Source organism: Thamnophis sirtalis, unplaced genomic scaffold, assembly GCF_051295495.1.
Source record: "Thamnophis sirtalis isolate CommonGarterSnake01/CBP01778 unplaced genomic scaffold, rThaSir2_p1.2 scaffold_7, whole genome shotgun sequence".
Classification (NCBI taxonomy): Eukaryota; Metazoa; Chordata; class Lepidosauria; order Squamata; family Natricidae; genus Thamnophis; species Thamnophis sirtalis.
In genome coordinates, this window is record NW_028261387.1 from 76425624 (window position 1) to 76445315 (window position 19692).

General features: G+C 40.0%; 1 protein-coding gene across 1 annotated transcript in view; it reads right to left on the bottom strand.

Moving 5' to 3' along the window:
• Positions 1 to 13217, bottom strand: part of LOC106552693 (opsin-5-like) — a 30028-nt gene extending 16811 nt beyond the window's left edge. The window contains exons 1-3 of the mRNA XM_014071034.2: positions 13130 to 13217; positions 3496 to 3658; positions 894 to 1021 (exon numbers count right to left, since the gene is read on the bottom strand). Of these exons, the coding sequence (XP_013926509.2) occupies positions 894 to 1021; positions 3496 to 3658; positions 13130 to 13217 (379 nt within the window). The remainder of the gene's footprint in view (positions 1 to 893; positions 1022 to 3495; positions 3659 to 13129) is intronic.
• Positions 13218 to 19692: the final 6475 nt, after the last annotated feature.

Sequence of the window (19692 nt, forward strand, 5' to 3'; positions counted from 1 at the left end):
ATCCATGGCTGTGTTGTTGTAGAAATGGCTAGTTCATATTATTATGGAAAAGTAAAAAATTGAGGTTTGATGTTAAATCTTTATTCTACTGCAACATAGTGAATTGGAAATCAACCCTTTTTTTTCAGTGGTGAAATGTAAATTTTTTTGCCACCAGTTCTCTGGGCGTGGCTTGGTGGTGGATCATGTGACTGGGTGGGTGTGGCCACTTTTTAATTTTTAAAGCATTTTTTATTACCTACTTGCCTGAACCAGTGGTGGGGGAAAAAAAAGATTTAGCTGTGCCGTGCGATCGTGAGAATCTTTTCCCCCCACTTTTTAAAGCATTTTTAAACTACTGATTTGGGAGAATAGCTAGTAAAAAAAATCTTTAAAAAGTGAAAGAAAAGGTTCCCATGATCGCATGGCACAGCTGATTGTCATGAAACCCTCCCCCCTTTTTAAGCATTTTTTTTCCTGCCGGTTCAGGTGAATAGACAGGAAAAAATGCTTTAAAAAGCAGGGGGGAAAGCTTCCAATGAACGCGTGGCTCACAGCTGAGCCGCACAATTCTTGGAAGCTTTTTTTTACTATCAGTTCATGGAACTAACGACAATCATCCCTATTAGTTCATGCAAACTGGTAGCATTTCACCCCTGTTTGTTTTCCTTTTCTCCCTCCCCTCACTTTTCTTTCCCTTTCTCCTCCCCACTGTGTCCTATTATTTGCTTTTGTATTTTTGTACTTTATTCTATAATCTAATGAAATGTTTTGGGTTTTTTTTTAAAAAAAGAGATCCATGATTGTAAGATCCTGGGAAAGGGTTGGGATGATGGAACAAGGGCCAAGATGAACAGGACTCAGATTAAGACAGTTAGCAAGGGAAGGGCATTTAAGACGCATGTCCCACCTACCATAAGCTGGATAACAGACCTTCATGCAGCAAACGGTGCTTAGTGCAGTCAAGCTGGTGAGGCTGCACAGACCAAAGAGGACTCCACAGAAGGCATAGAAGGTACACATGGCATGGTTGAACAGCCACCTTGAAAAAGAGATAATGGGAAAGTAAATGACCAGAAGAAATTATGTCTCCAGTATTCTAATTGGAAAGAGTTGTTTTAGCATCTAAGAAAATGTCCAGTAGTGTCAATTCTAAGAGCAGTACACATCTCCATCTTTTAGTTGAGAGCATTGTCCTAAGACATTTCCCTGGTCATATGGCAAGCATGCAGGGGTGGGACTCTACCGGTTCGGACTGGTTCAGGCGAACCGGTAGCTCCAACGATCAGCTGTGAGCAAACCAGTTCACTCTGACTTTGAGCTGGGCCCGACTGCCCGCCCTTGTGCTATATTCACCTATATTCCCTTTTCTGAAGCCCAGCTGATTGTTGCGGCACAGTGGATTGCTGCGCCTCACCTGTTTTGCAGTAGAAGGTAAGTATTCAAACCCACTGCAAACCAGTTGTTACACCGGTTGAATCTCACCACTGCCAGCATGACTATATGCCTAAGTGCACAGAACTATGTTACTTTCCAACTGATGTGGTAACTATTTATCTACATACTTGCATTTGCATGCTTTCAAATTGCTAGGTAATGGAAACTAACCTGGTCACCCTGCACTTGGGTCTTGAACCTGGGCTGTCAGCTTTCCAGTTGACAAGCTCAATGTCTTTAACTACTGAGCTATTGCATCCCCTTGTTTTAGCATCTGGGACCTCCAATACATGTCCAATGGGCATCAATTTTCCCATCCATGCTTCCTAAATGTCTGCCCTGCCACACTATCTACTGTATGTAGTTCTCATTTTTTAAAACATTTCTTTTGGGAGGGAAATGGAAACATTAATATACTACTAAAGTAAATCACTATTCCCTTTGTGCCAATGAAGTCCATATAGAGGCCAAGTATTGTTAGAATAGGCCTTTGAACAGTGGTGCTGGAGAAGACTCTTGGGAATCCCTTGGACTGCAAGGTGATCAAACTGGTCAGTCCTAGAGGAGATCAACCCTGACTGCTCTTTAGAAGGCCAAATCATGAAGATGAAACTCAAATACTTTGCCCACCTAATGAGAAGGAAGAACTCCCTGGAGAAGAGCCTAATGCTGGGAAAGGTTGAGGGTAAAAGAAGAAGGGGATGACAAAGAATGAGGTGGCTGGATGGAGTCACTGAAGCAGTCGGTGTGAGCTTAAATGGACTCTGGAGGATGATAGATGACAGGACGGCCTGGAGGAACATTGTCCATGGGGTCACAATGGGCTGGACATGACTTCACAACTAACAACAACAATTGTTAGAATAAAATTAGTGGGTAATTACAGCTCAGTATCCTGAAAAGAGTGCATCCACCTTCCCAGAAAAATAATAATAATAAAGGTAGGCTAAGATTGTTAAAATCTTCCCAGAAGGTTTGAGAAGGGAAGGAGTGTAATCTTAATAGTTTAATTTATGATTGACAGGTCCTTTGTAGCTGACTGTGTATACCACTCTCAAACATCTCCCACCCATAAAAACGATGGCTGTTCTGGAACATCTTTGAATCCCAATTGGTGGGAATCTTCAGTGTCAGGTAAATTGATGTGAAAGTGTTAATATAGTGTTTAATTCTAACTTTATACTCATGGATATTTATTATTGCATTGGCTTTATTGCTGTTTCTCTTTCTGTACCATTTAAAGAATTTCAAAATTTGGAAAGTTCAAACATTATACACACACACACACAGAGAGACACACAAACACAAATGGCTGTGTGTGTGTGTGTGTGTGTGTGTGTGTGTGTGTGTGTGTATGTTCCAGCATAACTCTGGAATGCCTCAAGCAATTTCAACCAAACTTGGTATGCAGATCACTTGCTCTCTGGAAACAAATACTGTGGGGGTAAGACATCCCTAAAACCCCTCAGGGTGTGCATTCTGTTAAGATACAGCCTGATGTGCCTTAAAATGGCTCCTACTGTGCAATGCAGTGGATTTGCCATGGTAATGGCTTCACGGTACTCCACAAGGGGGCTCTCTCTGGTAAGTGGGAAAATCCAACATTAGAAATTACATTTGATCTGGACATTTCCCCCCTATAAATAAATGGCTACCTAGATTCTAGCTTGGTTTGATAACTTCTGCTTGAACATCATTTGACCAAGTCAGTTTCCCCTAAGTTGGAATTTCCAGACACATCGTGACTACATTTCCCTTTATTTATCCTGAGGCAGCCAAAGTTCTTGATTTTATCCCACATTATTAATAGTTTGAAAACGAGGTCATGGAGGAAACAGCTAAACTCCATCATTCTCTGCTCTGGATCTACTCTTTCTCCCTTCTATCTGATTTTTTTGTAAGCATGTACGGTATATGTTGTTGAGGTCTTCAAAACAATCTACCTATGTTAACTCATGATTACCACGCTATTGAAAAAGTACCAAGAAGAAAACTGAGTCAATGGAAACCACACTGATCTTCTGAAGGGAAGAAAGAAATCCAATTATATTAATTAAACGGCTGAATGCATGGAGCTACCTGTGTGCAAAGAAAGATGGTGTAGCCAGTGGAAAGAGGATCAAAGTCATGCCTATGTCACTGATGGCAAGATTCACAATAAAGAATTCTGCAGGCTTCAGCAGGGCTCTTTTTCGGTAGGCAACCCATAGGAGAAGCGAATTTCCAAAGAGGGACACTACACCTGAAAGCAAATCAAAATTGTGATTTAGAACCTGGGAAAAGAAGATGACACATTCAGCCACTATATTTATAAACTGTTATGAGTTGCATAAGAACTGCATCCACAACAACATCTAATTGCAACCATTATATAGTCATGAGAATTACAGCAAAGTTTATACATATTTAGGGTACTCCTTCCTGACCTGATATTTTCCTGGTGCGTCATTGGCTACATTGGCTTGGGATTTTGAGAGATGTAATCCCAACATTTCTGAAAGGCATCAGATGGGGACAATTTATTTTATTTTATTTTAGTTAGTTAGTTTGTCGAACATGTACTAGATAACAGGTATGTATAAACATGGACATGAACAAAAGAAATGAGTACAAATAAACAGGGACAGTAGGACAGGGATGGAAGGCATGCTGGTGCCCTTCTGTATGCCCCCCTTTACGGACCTCTTAGGAATGGGGTGAGGTCCGGGGTAGACAGTATGTATGTATGTATGTATGTATGTATGTATGTATGTATGTACGTACGTACGTACGTACGTACGTACGTATGTTTGTATGTACATGGTATGACTGTGGCTAATGACCACAGGTCGAGCAAGGAGCTGGTTCTGAAAGATACCTCTTTCAGAACAGGACAGTGGAAAGCTTTTTCAAGAAGTAGACATATAATCCATCAGGGCCAATAGATAGAGATGGCTTTAGGTTGCATAGAGCCTTTTTAACGGTATCTATTGTAACAGGAGGGATGTGGTGGCTCAGTGGCTAAGACGCTGAGCTTGTCGATCAGAAAGGTCAGCAGTTTGGCAGTTCGAATCCCTAGTGCCGCGTAATGCAGTGAACTCCCGTTACTTGTCCCAGCTTCTGCCAAACTAGTAGTTTGAAAGGATGTAAAAATGCAAGTAGAAAAATAGGGACCACCTTTGGTGGGAAGGTAACAGTGTTCTGTGTGCCTTCAGCGTTTAGTCATGCCGGCCACATGACCATGAAAACGTCTTTGGACAGTGCTGGCTCTTTGGCTTTAAAACAGAGATGAGCACCACCCCCTAGAGTCGGGAATGACTAGCACATATGTGCAAGGGGAACCTTTACCTTTTACTGTAAAATTAATATGTAGCAGATCGTTGCAATTAGTTGTGGTACGACTAGGAAAAGTGGCACAGAATTGCTTTATAGTGTGAATCTTCTTTTGTTTCTTACTTTGCAAGAGGATGGCAATGGCATATGTTCACACAATATGTTTTAACTTAGTTACTAACCCAGTCATAAAATCTTACTACTGGTTGACTTGGGCAATGGAGCCAATCAGTATTAAAAACATATGTTCAGTATTGCAAGGATTTGAAACTGAATTGTAAAAGGGAGAGTCTTACTTTTTCAGCCACTGCAAATCAGTGTTTCTCAAACTTGGCAACTTTAAGATGTGTAGAATTCAACTCCCAGGTCAGCAGAGCTGGCTGGGGAATTCTGGGAGTTGAAGTCCACACATCTTAAAGTTGCTAAGTTTGAGAAACATTGCTGTAGAGATTATTAAGTTTCTTTTGGATTAAATTTAATCTCCTGGAGATTAGTTGACTAAATCAATTAACTCATTTATGGTGTTCCCACAATAAATTACATCCTCCTCACTTAATATAGTTAAATTTGTTATAGGATCTGGGCCAATGTTTCACAAAGGCTATCTTTACCAGCAATGTTCTTTTCCTATTTGATCCTATTTCCCAAGCTTTCTGATATATGGCCATTGCAACATTTAGTTTAAGTATCCATTTCCATATTTTATCCTTTCTCAGCCTGGTGCCTCCATTTCTGTTGCACTTAAATTCCCATAAAATGTGGATAAGACAGCTGTTAATTATAAAAGTTTGTCTTGCTTGGTCCTTTGGCCAAAACTATATTAATCACAACATTTCTCAAGTAGAATTCAGTTAACTTTTGTTAAGAATCAGTACCCTACTGAAAAATGCTGAAAAGAATAGTGTTTATTTTGAGTGGCTTTGATTGCAAGCTTCTTTCTAATTAAACAGCCATTTGCAACCATTTCTGGCAGAGATTTATTGTACTGGTTTGAAATAAATTATAAGTTAGTGCTCTCCCTCCCTCCCTTCTCCCTCCCTTTCTCTCTCTTTCTCTCTCCCCTATAGAATTATTTTATACAATAATATATTGCATGCCAAAATAAATGAAAAAGATGAAAAAAATATTATGCAACTGAAGCTACAGAGACAAGATGTTATTTTGTTTGAACATACTTGAGACAACACTGGTAATTAAAATTTAATACCTAGGATTTTCCTTTTCCATTAAGTCAGGTTAATTTCATTTAAAAAGTGTTTTCCTACATAATTCACCAAGGAGCCCCCCCCCCCATTACTCCAAGGACAGGTTTGGGGTATTTAGAATCACTGCCGGATAGATTGGGTTGCAAATTAAATATTATGATAATGGTAACATGCTGAAGATGGAATATAGCTGCTCTAGTGATTTTATCTTAGCCGAACTCCTTTGGGGCTCATTCTTACTCAACATGTATTGGAATTCTGAGTATAAATCACTTCAGTTGAAAAAAAAAGGGATCTACATATTCATGTTTCCTCTTCATAATTTTTGGACACACTAATTCCTTATTCGTTTACTCAGAACTTTATTAAAATCTAATACGAAGAGTGCTGAGTTTTGATAAGCAGATATCCTATAGTTCTACCATATCTGTGATTGCATAAAGCAAGATACCCACTCAATATATCTCTTATCTACCTTCTACCATCTTCAGATGTCCCAAAGGTACTTTTGCAAAGGGCAACTGAACTTTCTTGGGGTTTTTCCCCCCCTTGTCTCCAAGAGGATCTCGAAATTGTGGACCTGCTTTGATTATTATTGAGGATTTTAAATTGGAAATTTAATCTAGGCAAACTGCCTAGATAGAGACAGTACTACATAATAAACAAATATCTGCTAATAACACTGCAAACATGCTACTGACTGCTGCATGAGAATGTTCTTCACAAAAGGGCACAGGTAATGTTAAACAAAGCTGCTGGACATGAGTCTGCAAACACAATAAGGACGGAGAATCATACATGTTTCCCCGTTACTGTCACCATGCTCTAGGAATCTTTCATTCCCTTCATCTCCACTGGCTCCTTAGAAAACCAATGAGTCCATCAGGATCTGTGAGGAAGGAGATACAACTTGGGGATAGTCTCATCCAAATAGCCTCACAACTGCCATCTTCCAGAGGTTAGGAATAGAATAACAGAGTTGGAAGGGACCTTGGAGGTCTTCAAGTCCAACCCCCTGCTCAGGCAGGAAACCCTATACCATTTCAGACAAATGATTGTCCAATCTCTTCTTAAAAACTTACAGTGTTGGGGCATTCACAACTTCTGGAGGCAAGCTGTTCCACTGATTAATTGTTCTAACTGTCAGGAAATTTCTTCTAAGTTGCTTCTCTCCTTGATTAGTTTCCACCCATTGTTTCTTGTCCTGACTTGAGGTGCTTTGGAGAATAGTTTGGCTCCCTCTTCTTTGTGGCAGCCCCTGAGATATTGGAACACTGCTATCATGTCTCCCCTAGTCCTTCTTTTCATCAAACTAGACGTACACAGTTCCTGCAACCGTTTTTCATATGTTTTAGCCTCCAGTCCCCTAAGATCTTCTCTGCACTTTTTCTAGAGTCTCCACATCTTTTTTACATCGTGGTGACCAAAACTGAATGCAGGATTCCAAGTGTAGCCTTAGGAAGACGTGCAAAATCTCCCTAGAAGATTATTGGATAATTTGCCAGATTTTTTCAGAAAACCCAATATGTCTATCTGATTGTCTGGAGCAGACCATCTTCATCAGTTCCTCACTCTTACAGAATTGAATGCAGTCTTACAAACATCACTCAATATGTTAAGATCATCCGTCCATAGAACCGCCATTCCGTGCAGTCATTGGAAACCAATATGTTCAAACTTCTGCCACTGAAATATCTTTTATGTCTAACTGCAAATCTGAAGAGATGTCACCTGCCTTCTCTGACCCTCATGCCCTCCAATTGATGGCCAGGGATTTGGGAACCCAATACAGCTGGAAGGCTGCCTTACAGTAATCAACACACTTGTCTCACAGTTAATGGACTTTAGGTTTCAGAGTGCATTCTCCATTATATGAGCATGTTGACATCCTTCATCTTTAAGTCCTATGGAATCAAGTGTTTGTGCCCTTAGAGTCTTTCAAGCACAAGATTGTCCGTTCCTCTTTTCTTAAAGTTTAAAGCAGACAAGGTATAATACCTGCCTGCTACACAAAGTGTCCCCGGGAGGACACCTGTCTTTTACTGAGGCTGATTTCTGAATAAACTGAAAACATGGAGTGTTGTTGCAAGGATCTTGTCAGTCAGGCTCACAATGTTGAGATGATTGCTAAAGGCTAAAGATTTGGTGGTCAATGACAAATTAATGCAGGTCATTAGAAAGTCATTCGAGGGAATGGAGGATAAACAAGCTGCAAGGACTGTTGGAGTAACTTTCTTCTTTGGATCCATTTTTTTCTCACTCACCCAGTTAGCACAGTATATTCAAAGTCACATTCTAATTCTAATTTGGTAACAGAAAGGCAGACAGTTCTATTTTTGGCCAAAAAGTGATAGCTATTTAGGACACATTTGTGGAGCACTTTTGAAAAACATTTTGAAGTTTTGTGGAATATACACTTGAGATCCTCCATCAGAAATGCTTGGAGGTGCTGAGGGTCTCCAGGATTGAACCTATTATTAGGCTGAGTGAGCTGGAGGTGTTACGAGGTCTAGGGGTGGAATTAAGAGCAACAAGAGCTATATGCACTGCAAATTTTCCTGTGATCCTCAAGCTGGCTTGCTGTCTGTTTCTTTTAGGAGCAGTGGGAATGGGGTGGGATTCAGCCGGTTCAGACTGGTTCAGGCAACCCAGTAGCTCTGACGATCATGTGGGCCCACCCACCCCTGCGCTATACTGACCTACCATCTTTTTCAGAATATAAGATGCTCCGAAGTATAAGAGGCACCTAGCTTTTGGGGAGGAAAACAAGGGGGGGAAAATCTGCCTTTGCCTCCCAGCAATTTGCTTCCTTCCAATAAACAGCAAAGAGTACAGACAATATACACTGTTTGTAGTGTTACATTTCAGACTATACTTGTACAGATGCTGTTAAAACTGTTGTGCTTTCTGGAAGTATAGTTATTCTCTGCTATTTAAAAGAAGATACAATAGCACTGGGCCTCTTCAGATCAAGCATTTATTTTTAAAAACTTCTTCATTTTGTTAAGCTGTCTAGAACAATAATAAAGCAAAGTCTTTAAAAAAATAAGTCTAATAATTTGAACATTCTATAGGCATTTTATTTATTGACTTACCTCCTTGCAGCAACCAGCCTAATTAGCACAAGAAAAAAAAATCTGCCTCTGCCTCCCAGCAATTTGCCTTGTGGAGCAAACAGCAACTTTCACTTTCAATTTCAGCCTGGGCTTCCCGATCATCAGCTGTTTCAGGCTGCAGGGATTGTCATAGCCTATTGCAAAATCCGCAAGCCCCATTTTCCCCATTTGCTGCCAGGAGGTAAATGGCTGGGAGGCAGGGGCCAAAGGGTGGGGGACAGTGGGTGGGTGGGGCTACTTCTAGTGTATAAGACCCACCCAAATTTTCATCCTCTTTTAGGGGGGGAAAGGTGCATCTTACACTCCGAAAAATACAGTATATTTCCTTTGTTTGAAGCCCAGCTGATAGGCGTGACAGAGTGGATTGCCGTGTGCCTCAGCTGTTTTAATCACTGGGGCTGCAGTAGAAGGTAAGTTTTTGAGCTGTTTTCAAATGCACTGCGTGTGATCAGTGAACCAGTTGTTACACAGGTTGAATTCCACCACTGAGTGGGAAAGATATGCTTCTTTGCTAATGTTGAATAGAGTCCCTATATATATCATGTCCCGTTACACTATAGCTCCCCAACCTTGGCAAGTTGAAACCATGTGGACTTCAATTCCCAGAATTCCATGATGGCTGGGGAATTCTTGGAGAGGGTCCATTTGTCTTGATGTTGCCAAGTTTGGGAAACGGTGCACTACACTGACTTGGAGTATAGATATGTGAGTTTGTAAACGAAATAATTTGAAACTGACATTAAAGACTGCTCAGCAATTATGAAAAAAAGAAAGATGAAAGGGTCACCCTTTTGGGATGGATGGAAAAGTTATATCTCTAGGATTATGCATTGAATTGTGTCAGCTAAAGAGTATGGAACAGTAATATATTGCATACAAAATTATGCCAAAGAAGAAAGCTGTGCAAATATAATCAGTTTCATTAATGTATGCAGACTGCAGAATTCAGCTGTGCTTGCTGCAGAATATGAATATTGAATTCCTTAAAAGCGAGACAGAAATTGAATAGACAACCCGATCCTGATCAGAGTGATCTGGTTATGAGTACAAAGAAATTTGCTTCCAAGATGTTCTACATGAAGATGAAATAAAAATAATCATTATCGTCAGCAGCAGCAGAAGCCAGAGCAACATCTTTCTGAAGATGGATATCCTTAATAATTTTTATGGCATACACCATTAAATATTTCCACATATTTCCAAGTTATATATAGATACTAGAAAGTGGTGCAGTGGCCTAGAGGTGGAGCGCTGGCCTCACGATCAGGAGGTTGTGAGTTCCATCCCAGGTAGCGGCAGGTATTTCTCTCTCTGGGCACCATGAGTAATTATCTACTTTGAACTCTGCATTGGCAACAGGAAAGACATCTGGCCAGTAAACATTCAGCTCCATTCAGTTGCCCCGACTCCACCCCAGTCATTAAAAGGCAAAATAAATGCATAAATATTGACACTAGAAACCTGGGACCTGGTTGACTTGTGCCCTGAGATCTGGATTGCTTGCCTGATCAGACTCCCAGTTGATCCCTACATTTCAGATTTTATTTTTGCTAAAGGACCCCATCAATCTCTTTTCACTCTGACAGCAGTGATTCCCTTTTTCAGTGCATCATTAAGCATCTCCAAGAAGCAGACAGGACTGTCACTGATTAATTTCTACTGCTGCTTCTGGAAGACTAAGAGACAAGTCCCTGGGAAGGCAGAAGACTGGTTTTGTGTGCATTGGGTTTCAGTTGAAATCTTATTCTCTTTGTCCAGTTCTAACTGATGTGTGATGACCTGGGGCGTGGCACGAAAGCAACACAACCACAGAACAGATCTAATTCCCCTTTATTGCTCCAACTGTATTTAAAGCAGATATGGCTGCTTTAATAAGTAGATTTTAAAAGTGGGTGTCTTTTTTCAGACTAGCTCAGAAACCTGATAAATGCAGTTGCCTTAAGAACAGGCTGCACTCACACTTTCGTGATTTTTTTTAAAAAAGAAAAACTTTAACTGCATCATTTAGATGATTATAAAAAGACTCGAGATCGTATTATTATAAAATTTGGAGTAGACTGTACAAGTGGCTAGAGAATAGAAGCTAAAATAAGGAATAAAAGTTTTGAAAACTATTGAATATACTATGAAGAAAAATGTGATAATATGTACTATACTGCTATATTATAATATAATTATCACCTTATCATTAGAATTGTTAAAAACTAAGAGACGGCAGTAACTGAAATGTAAACCACAAAAGCAGATATATATATGCTGATACAGAAATCTGTAAAAGTAAAAATATAAAAATATTGTTATGTTGTTTGTGTTTTTATCTGTTTTGTATTTGTTTTTGTATTTGTTTTTGTATCTGTTTTTGTCTTGTTCTTTTTAAACTTGAAAATGTTTAATAAAACTATTTAAAAAAGAAAGAAAGACTTGAGGTCTCGACCTTCTTTTCTAGATATTCTCTAGAATATTCTCTAGGATATTCTGGCTATAGAACACTTGGCCCACCTCTCTGGAATTGGCTGCTAATTATTGCTACCACCAGCTATCTTTCCGGACAAAGTTTTCATCTTCTGCATTTTCTTTAAAACACGATACGTGGGATGGGCAAGGACCCCACAGCCATCATAACTCACTGGCAACTGGTGGGAAAATAAACTCAACAAAAATGAAATAAACTTTTGCAACATCACATCCTTGGTCTGTAGTGTGAGATGAGTAGCATCTCCCACTCCATTTGGAAGATAGATCACTGTGACAAGTAATACAATTATTCTTTAAAAAAGGGAGAAGAGAACACTTTCCCCCACATTTAAGTAATCATATGTAAAACATTTCATGGCAAAGGGAGAAATGTACAGGTATTTTAAACACCAAAAGTTTCTGAAATGAATTTTCCATAGAGATGCTATAAAAGATAATATCCAATTCTTGGCAGACACATTCTACTCATAATGAAATAACTCCGATGGTCCAGGGGACATAAGTATCTCAATCATTAACAGGCAGACTTTGTGACATTATAAAGTCGGTACAGAAAGGAAATTAAACTTGGTGCCACCCTTAGTTAATTTTTCACTTGTACCCCCACCCACCCCCAAAATAGAATAGAATAACAGAGTTGGAAGGGACCTTGGAGGTCTTCTAGTCCAACCTCCTGCTTAGGCAGGAAACCCTACACTACTTCAGACAAATGGTTATCCAATTTCTACTTAAAGACTTCCAGTGTCGGAGCATTCACAACTTCGGGAGGCCACTGATTAATTGTTCTGTTAGGAAATTTCTCCTTAGTTCTAAGTTGCTTCTCTCCTTAGTTAGTTTCCACCCATAAACTTCTGAGCAGATGTGGCCTCTGTTGCAATAATGGTACCTGAACATTGTGTTTCCTGCAAGTTCTAGTTTAAATTTGAGGAAGGGAAATGGAAACAGTGGTTTCCAACCTCTTGTTCAGCGACTTTGCTTTATTTTTAAAAATACTAATCATCTTTCATTCTAGCTAATAGGGAGGGTTTCAGGCCATTTGCTTGTTGAATAGACACCCAAACAATGTATTTCTACTTGAGATGGAGATGTATACTGAGATGTGTAGCCTCAAGGGAACTTGCTCTCTGTTTATTACAAGTTTTATTAATTAAAAAAAACACTGAATCCCTGATGCCTAGATTTTAATTCTTAAGAAAATTTAAATTCTGACTGCTCTGTTAGCCAGCATGGCCTTCATCCACTAGATTTTAAAATCTTGTGATTGATTTTCCAGCTATGCCAACTAGTCAAGTACTTGCAAAAAAATAAGATGCTTTTTGAACCAAATTCCAAAATCCCAATTTTTTTTAAATAAAAAAGAATCCTTGCAATTTCCTGGAGTTGATGGGAAGAAGATTTAGAACAGTCCCAAGAATATAATAATTTGCCCAGCATGTACCATAATGAACCTATAGAATTTATTGTCACAATGATCACTAAGTTGAATCGCTTTAAAAGGCGGACGGGGTGAGATGTGGAGTAATACAGGCCTTGGCCTCATCCAGCAGGGTGAAAGAGCTCCAAATTGTTTTCTTGCAAGAATGCTTCCCTTCCTCCCAAGCTTACCAAAGAATGAATAGAGAGTTCCAAAGATCAGATCTTCTCCTTCAGATAAGGTTGACAAGAACGCTGGGGCACTGGAGGCATTTTCCATCTGGAGATAAATCAGAAAACAGAAAAGGAAGCAAAGGCCTGTCAGCTTCGGTTTGGTCAGATGGCATCATTCAACACGCTCCCCCCCCTCCTGCCAACTCTCGAACAGAACGTTGTCCAAAAGCAGCTGGCTTCGGCTTCCACCAAATCAACCATGGGATTGCAAGCACACTGCAGTGAAGAAAAAGATGAACTGTTCATAGGGATGCTGGCACTTAGATACGGGCTGTGCAGCCGGCAGATAATGGAAACTGGCTGGGCCACCCAATTTGCGGTAATCTTACTTAATTATGGCTTTGTATATTTAATAATAAAATATGTTAATTAGCATATATACTGTATATACTATATATATAAGATTTTTACAACCCCTGGTAAGCCCCAATTATGGGAGGAAGCTAACTGCTTCCATCATCTGTCAATCGGCTCGTCACAAGAGTCCATCACGACAGAAACCCAATATTTTTACTGCTGCCTTTGTTATATTTGTGTTTTTTTATTTGTGCTGATAAATAAATAATGGGAGACTAGTATAGATCTATTTCAAGCTATTTAGCTCTCATCAGCTAGCCATACCCTTACTGGGATTTGAACCTGGGCTATATTACATACTAGGCAGACTTCTTAGCCATTAGGCCACAGGCTCTTATCCGTTATCAGCAAAGCCAGGGTGAAAGGTATTTATTAGATTTTTACAACCCCTGGTAAGCCCCAATTATGGGAGGAAGCTAACTGCTTCCATTCTCTGTCCATCGGCTCGTCACAAGAGTCCATCACGACAGAAACCAATATTTTTACTGTTGCCTTTGTTATATTTGTGTTTTTTTATTTGTGCTGATAAATATTTATTTGGCTAGCTGATGAGACCTAAATAGCTTGAAATAGATCTATACTAGTCTCCCTTTATTTATTTATCAGCACAAATAAAAAAACACACACACACACACATAGATAGATAGATAGATAGATAGAGAGAGAGAGAGAGAGAGAGAGGAAGGGAGGGAGGGAGGGAGGGAGGGAGAAGAGGAGGAGGAGGAGGAGGAGGAGGAGGAGGAGGAGGAGGAGGTGGAGGAGGAGGAAGTGGTGATTTGGGCAGAAAAAAACACTAAGTAGATTCAGCTGCTGTGCTTTCATGAATACTGTTTGTTCCAAGTTTGCCAAGCTTCTGGCTTCCTCTGCTCACATATACTCTTGGGCTGTGTTGCACTAAGCTTTACCTGCTTAATCTAAAGAGAAGCAGGTTTTTCAGCCAGATGCTTTGGAACCTCTGTACCCCGACTAGATTAAAATACATCTTTCAGTGCAACTGGACATCCCACCATCCACAAGCTGCCTAATTCTGGTACTTATCTTCCACTTCCATCCCTTCCTAGAATGGATATATGGTAGAGAAATACTGAAATGTGTCAGCGTTCACAAAGCTTTTTTGCAGGGAGAGGGGTGGGGATTGTGAAGTTTTCAAACAAAAGAGATGTACTAAGCTTTTATTCAGCAATTTTGTGTCCGCCCCCCCCCCCCCCAGCTTATTTTTCTGTATCTTTTCAAGCTTTTGATAATTGACTAATTAATTTTGGAATGGGGCAAACTTAGAAGGATAGTGCTGTGGCTTTGAGCATTTTTGGATGTTACCAATAAAAAGGTAAAGGTTCCCTTCGCACATGTGTGCTAGACGCTCCCGACTCTAGGGGGCGGTGCTCATCTCTGTTTCAAAGCCGAAGAGCCAGCGCTGTCCGAAGAGGTCTCCGTGACTGGCATGACTAAACACCGAAGGCACACAGAACGCTGTTACTTATCCACCAAAAGCGGTCCTTGTTTTTCTACTTGCATTTTTATATGCTTTTGAACTGCTAGGTTGGCAGAAGCTTGGACAAGTAACGGGAGCTCACTCTGTTACACAGCACTAGGGATTCGAACCGCCGAACTGCCAACCTTTCTGATCAACAAGCTCAGCATCTTAGCAACTGAGCTACCATGTGCCTTTCTGCATCTACAGTTTGATTCTATGATGGCTTTGTATAAAAAACATTAACATTAGCAACTTGAGTTTATGTATTTTTTCTATTACTCTGTACTTTTTTCCCTCATAGAATCCACACTGAAAACAATCGTTTAAAAAAAAAACATAAAAGAGATGTAGAAAAACTAGGTACAAGAAGAAATAGTTGCAGGGAACAACTATTTGTTTACACACTGCAAACAATACAAAGAATGCATTGAGTATTGTATGAGTTTACAGATGTTGCATTCTAAAAGGAAGGAAAAAACTAGTTAAAATTGGTTGAGGTGACTTATATAATAGTTTAGACTGCCATGGGCAGCATCAAGGCCTGGGCTCTTCTCATTTTTATCTTTCACTGGACTTGAATTGAGCAATCTTCTAAAGAGAGATTTGTCCTTTGCAAGGATCAAAGCTGTATATTTCAATCTTCAAAACAAAGATTAGATATTATTAGTTCTGAAGTTCCACCCACACATTATGATAAAACCATCAATTTAAAACATGCTCTGTTCCTGGAGATAAATATGTATAGTGCATCATGCAGGTCAATAAAACAGATTGAATCTACATCACTTTTGGACGTTTTGTAAATCTCCCCTCCTGATCCAGCTAAAGTTAAACACTTGTTAAGTATCACTGATTTCAGTGATCTCTTCAGTGATAAGCGTGTTTTATCTATCACTTAACTGAAATCAATGGGATTTAAAAGCAATGCTTGTCTGCATTCATAAAACAAGTAAAAACTGTCTCAAATATTTGAGTAGGAACATTAGTTGTATATTCCTGGGTGTTCCCTTTGGAGGAAACGGGCAAGAGGGAACAAATGATAAAAGTGCAGAATGACATCATAATATAAGTGACATGACTTCTGTACGTGAATCAGGTGTTGAGATGCAAGGACATAATGGCAGTATTTTCATTACTATGCAGGTGTCACAATTTTAGCATACCTGCAATTTGCTGCAGAAGAGCAACAAAGATGATTAGGAGACTGGAGGCTAAAACATATGAAGAACGGTTGCAGGAACTGGGTATGTCTAGTTTAATGAAAAGAAGGACTAGGGGAGGCATGATAGCAGTGTTCCAATATCTCAGGGGTTGCCACAAAGAAGAAGAAGTCAAGCTATTCTCCAAAGCACCTGAGGGCAGAACAAGAAGCAATGGGTGGAAAATAATCAAGGAGAGAAGCAACTTAGAACTAAGGTGAAATTTCCTGATAGTTAGAACAATTAATCAGTGGAATGGCTTGCCTCCAGAAGTTGTGAATGCCCCAACCCTGGAAGTTTAAAAAAAGATATTGGATAACCATTTTTCTGAAATGGTGTAGGGCTTCCTGCCTAGGCAGGGAGTTGGACTAGAAGACCTCCAAGGTGCCTTCCAACTCTGTTATTCTATTCTATTCTATTCTATTCTATTCTATTCTATTCTATTGAGAGATGCCACTATTGCAAGAACAAAGGAACTCGGAAAGTCTAATATCCTGAGTCCCCCCCATCCCAAAGCTATTGTGTAAAAGTATGGAGTAAAGTACACACTATTGCTGCATAATATTGGAAAATATATTTTTTTCACCCTCAGTTGTGTGCTAGCTTGTTTCTACCTCAGTCTGAAACACTCTTTAGAATTTCCTTAGAACTTATTATTTTGATAGTGCTCTTTGTTACCGTTTTACCATTTGTTTTCTGAAGAGGGATATTCTCTGCACTCTTTCTAGATTCTCAACATCTACCTCAGACGATTATTGTTGTGGAGAAAATAAGAGGAGGAGGAAGTATTAGATATGTTCACCACCTTAAATTGTTTATAGAAAAATATATCTGGGATATAATAAAAATAAACAACCCACTTCACTACAGAAGTAATTATTTCTAAAAGTTCTATAAATCAATATTCAAGGAGTTAAAATCAAGCGAGCCATTCTGATTTCAACACAAATGTGAATTTTCAGGCAGATATTTTTGTGCAATTGCTCTATTTGAGCAAATGTTTGTGAAAAGAAATAAAATACATCAAAATCTGAATGCCCCTCCCAAGATATAGAGCAGCATGACATATCATAGAATACTGGGCATTTGAAGAAAAACCAAATGACTATTTCTTCCTGGTGTCAAATTGTATTTATAGTGTTAGCTACAGGCTATGAAATAATATATTTCTACAGCTATTCTGTTATGTACAATCTTCCCTACAAAGAAACTGAATTGATCTGGAAAACAGATATGTCTCTGAATTTCTTAATCATTCTTATATAAACTAAAAAAAAGGGGGGGGATATTTTGAATTAACTTCTACATTCATTTTACCCCTGAAAAGATGTCTGACTCTCATATGCTACGTTTTATGAATCCTCTTAACAGAGGAAAGATTTAGATCATCAGAATTCTAACATATTCTTTTGCTTTATATTGCTTTTATAGTGTTTGTAAACTGCCTCCAATATATTGTTTTTATTCCACTAAAGTAAGTACAATCTTGTGAGCCCCCAGCCACAATCTGAAGTGGTTGCAATTCTCCAAGTGAGAAATAGGTTTCAGTCTCATTACAACTGAACAACTTAATTGCAAAAGCAACAAAGCTTATAGAACCTGCTCTGACCAAAAGACAGGTTTGCCTGAAGCATACTTCTTGATTTCATCATGAACATAATTCAATTATCTTCAACCTACTATTCTCCTTGATCTAAGCACATAATAGTTTGGGGCTAACTTTCCCCAAATATATCGATTACAACCTTTGTTATTTGACAGTCGGCATGTTTTGGGGAGAATGGAAATTGTAGTCCATTGCATTGTATTTCAAGAGCACTAAATTAAGGAAGGCTGCATTAGATCATTTCAATGCTTCTTCTGCTTCCAGTGAGGGCAAAGCCACAATATCTACATCTGTACTCCTAAAATCTGTATCATGTTCATCATAGATCACATGCCTCATAAACCAGGTAGTTCCAAGCAGGGGTGGGTTTCAGCTGGCATTACTGCTGGTTCACTCGTGCATGCGTAGTCCAATAGAAATTGTTCTGCGCGTGGGTAGAAATAAAAAAAAAGAGATGGCGGTGGCGACAGTGGTGACCAGAGAACCAGTTCGGGGGCATGGCCAGCCTGGGTCGCTGCCGGTTCTGTGACCCAGGCCAGCATACCACTACCAGTTCGCCCGAACCGTCCTGAACCGGTAGGGTCCTACCTCTGGTTCCAGTAGATCTGTTCTAATCTAGGCTTCCCCAAAAAGCATGGACAAAACCCCTTTTATTAAACGAATGTGAATTCCTCTCATTCACTGTCAGCAAGGCCTGCCAAACAGTCTTTCAAAGGAGTTATTATGACTACAGACCTTATCTATCTTGGAAAGCTGCCATGTAAATATTTTCCAAATGAGCTGCTGTGCAAGGAAAGACTGGGCACAGAGTCTCTGAGATTCACAGACAGATTTTCCCACTCCTGAAACGAATCTAATGACCGACAAATGAATTGTTTCCTGCAAAAGACAACTCTCCTTTGTTGCTCTTTTATTTCCTACGGGAGGGGCCAATCACTTTCCACCTGTGACTTTACTCCCAAGTTGAGCCGAGGTGGCGCAGTGGTTAGGGTGCAGTACTGCAGGCCACTTCAGCTGACTGCTATCTGCAGTTCAGCGGTTCAAATCTCACCGCTCAAGGTTGACTCAGCCTTCCATCCTTCCGAGGTGGGTGAAATGAGGACCCAGACTGTGGGGGCGATATGCTGACTCTGTAAACCGCTTAGAGAGGGCTGAAAGCCCTATGAAGCGGTATATAAGTCTAACTGCTATTGCTATTGCTATTGCTATCTGAGTTGTTCTTTTCTTCTGTCAGCTCTGCGCATTCCTCTGCCTCACTGCTGTCTAGCTCCATAGGCACATGGTTACTGCCAGGCAGCCTTGGCCCCGTCTTTGTCTTCAACGCAGAGCCCACATCCGAGCCTTCCCCAGCCTCCAGGACTGGCCCATGCTCCTCCCCAACCTCTTCACTGCCCGACTCTGCTGCCAGCTCTGCTGGGGGACCACAACAAGATCTTTGTGCTATCCAATTGCTTGGAGATCCTTCCCTTGACTCTTTTATAAGATTTGGAAACGAGGTGAGACATTTCAAGCTACCTATAACCAACAAACCAACTTCGCTACAGTTAACACTAATGCCACTGAATGTGTTGTCTTGTTTTAATTTGGGGACTACTCACCTGCTTTATTGAACAAAACACTGCAGCTACTTGAGTAGACACTTTCCAGGATTCAATACTGACTTGAAGGCATGTGCACAGGCAGTCAGGCAGTCAGGCAGTCAGGCAGTCAGGCAGTCAGGCAGTCAGGCAGTCAGGCAGTCAGGCAGTCAGGCAGTCAGGCAGTCAGGCAGTCAGGCAGGCAGACAGACAGACAGACAGACAGACAGACACACACACACTTTGTTTTTATTATGTTATGGAATACAAAGAAGAAGAGACCTAATGCTTTCTGTTTGAAGGTACAG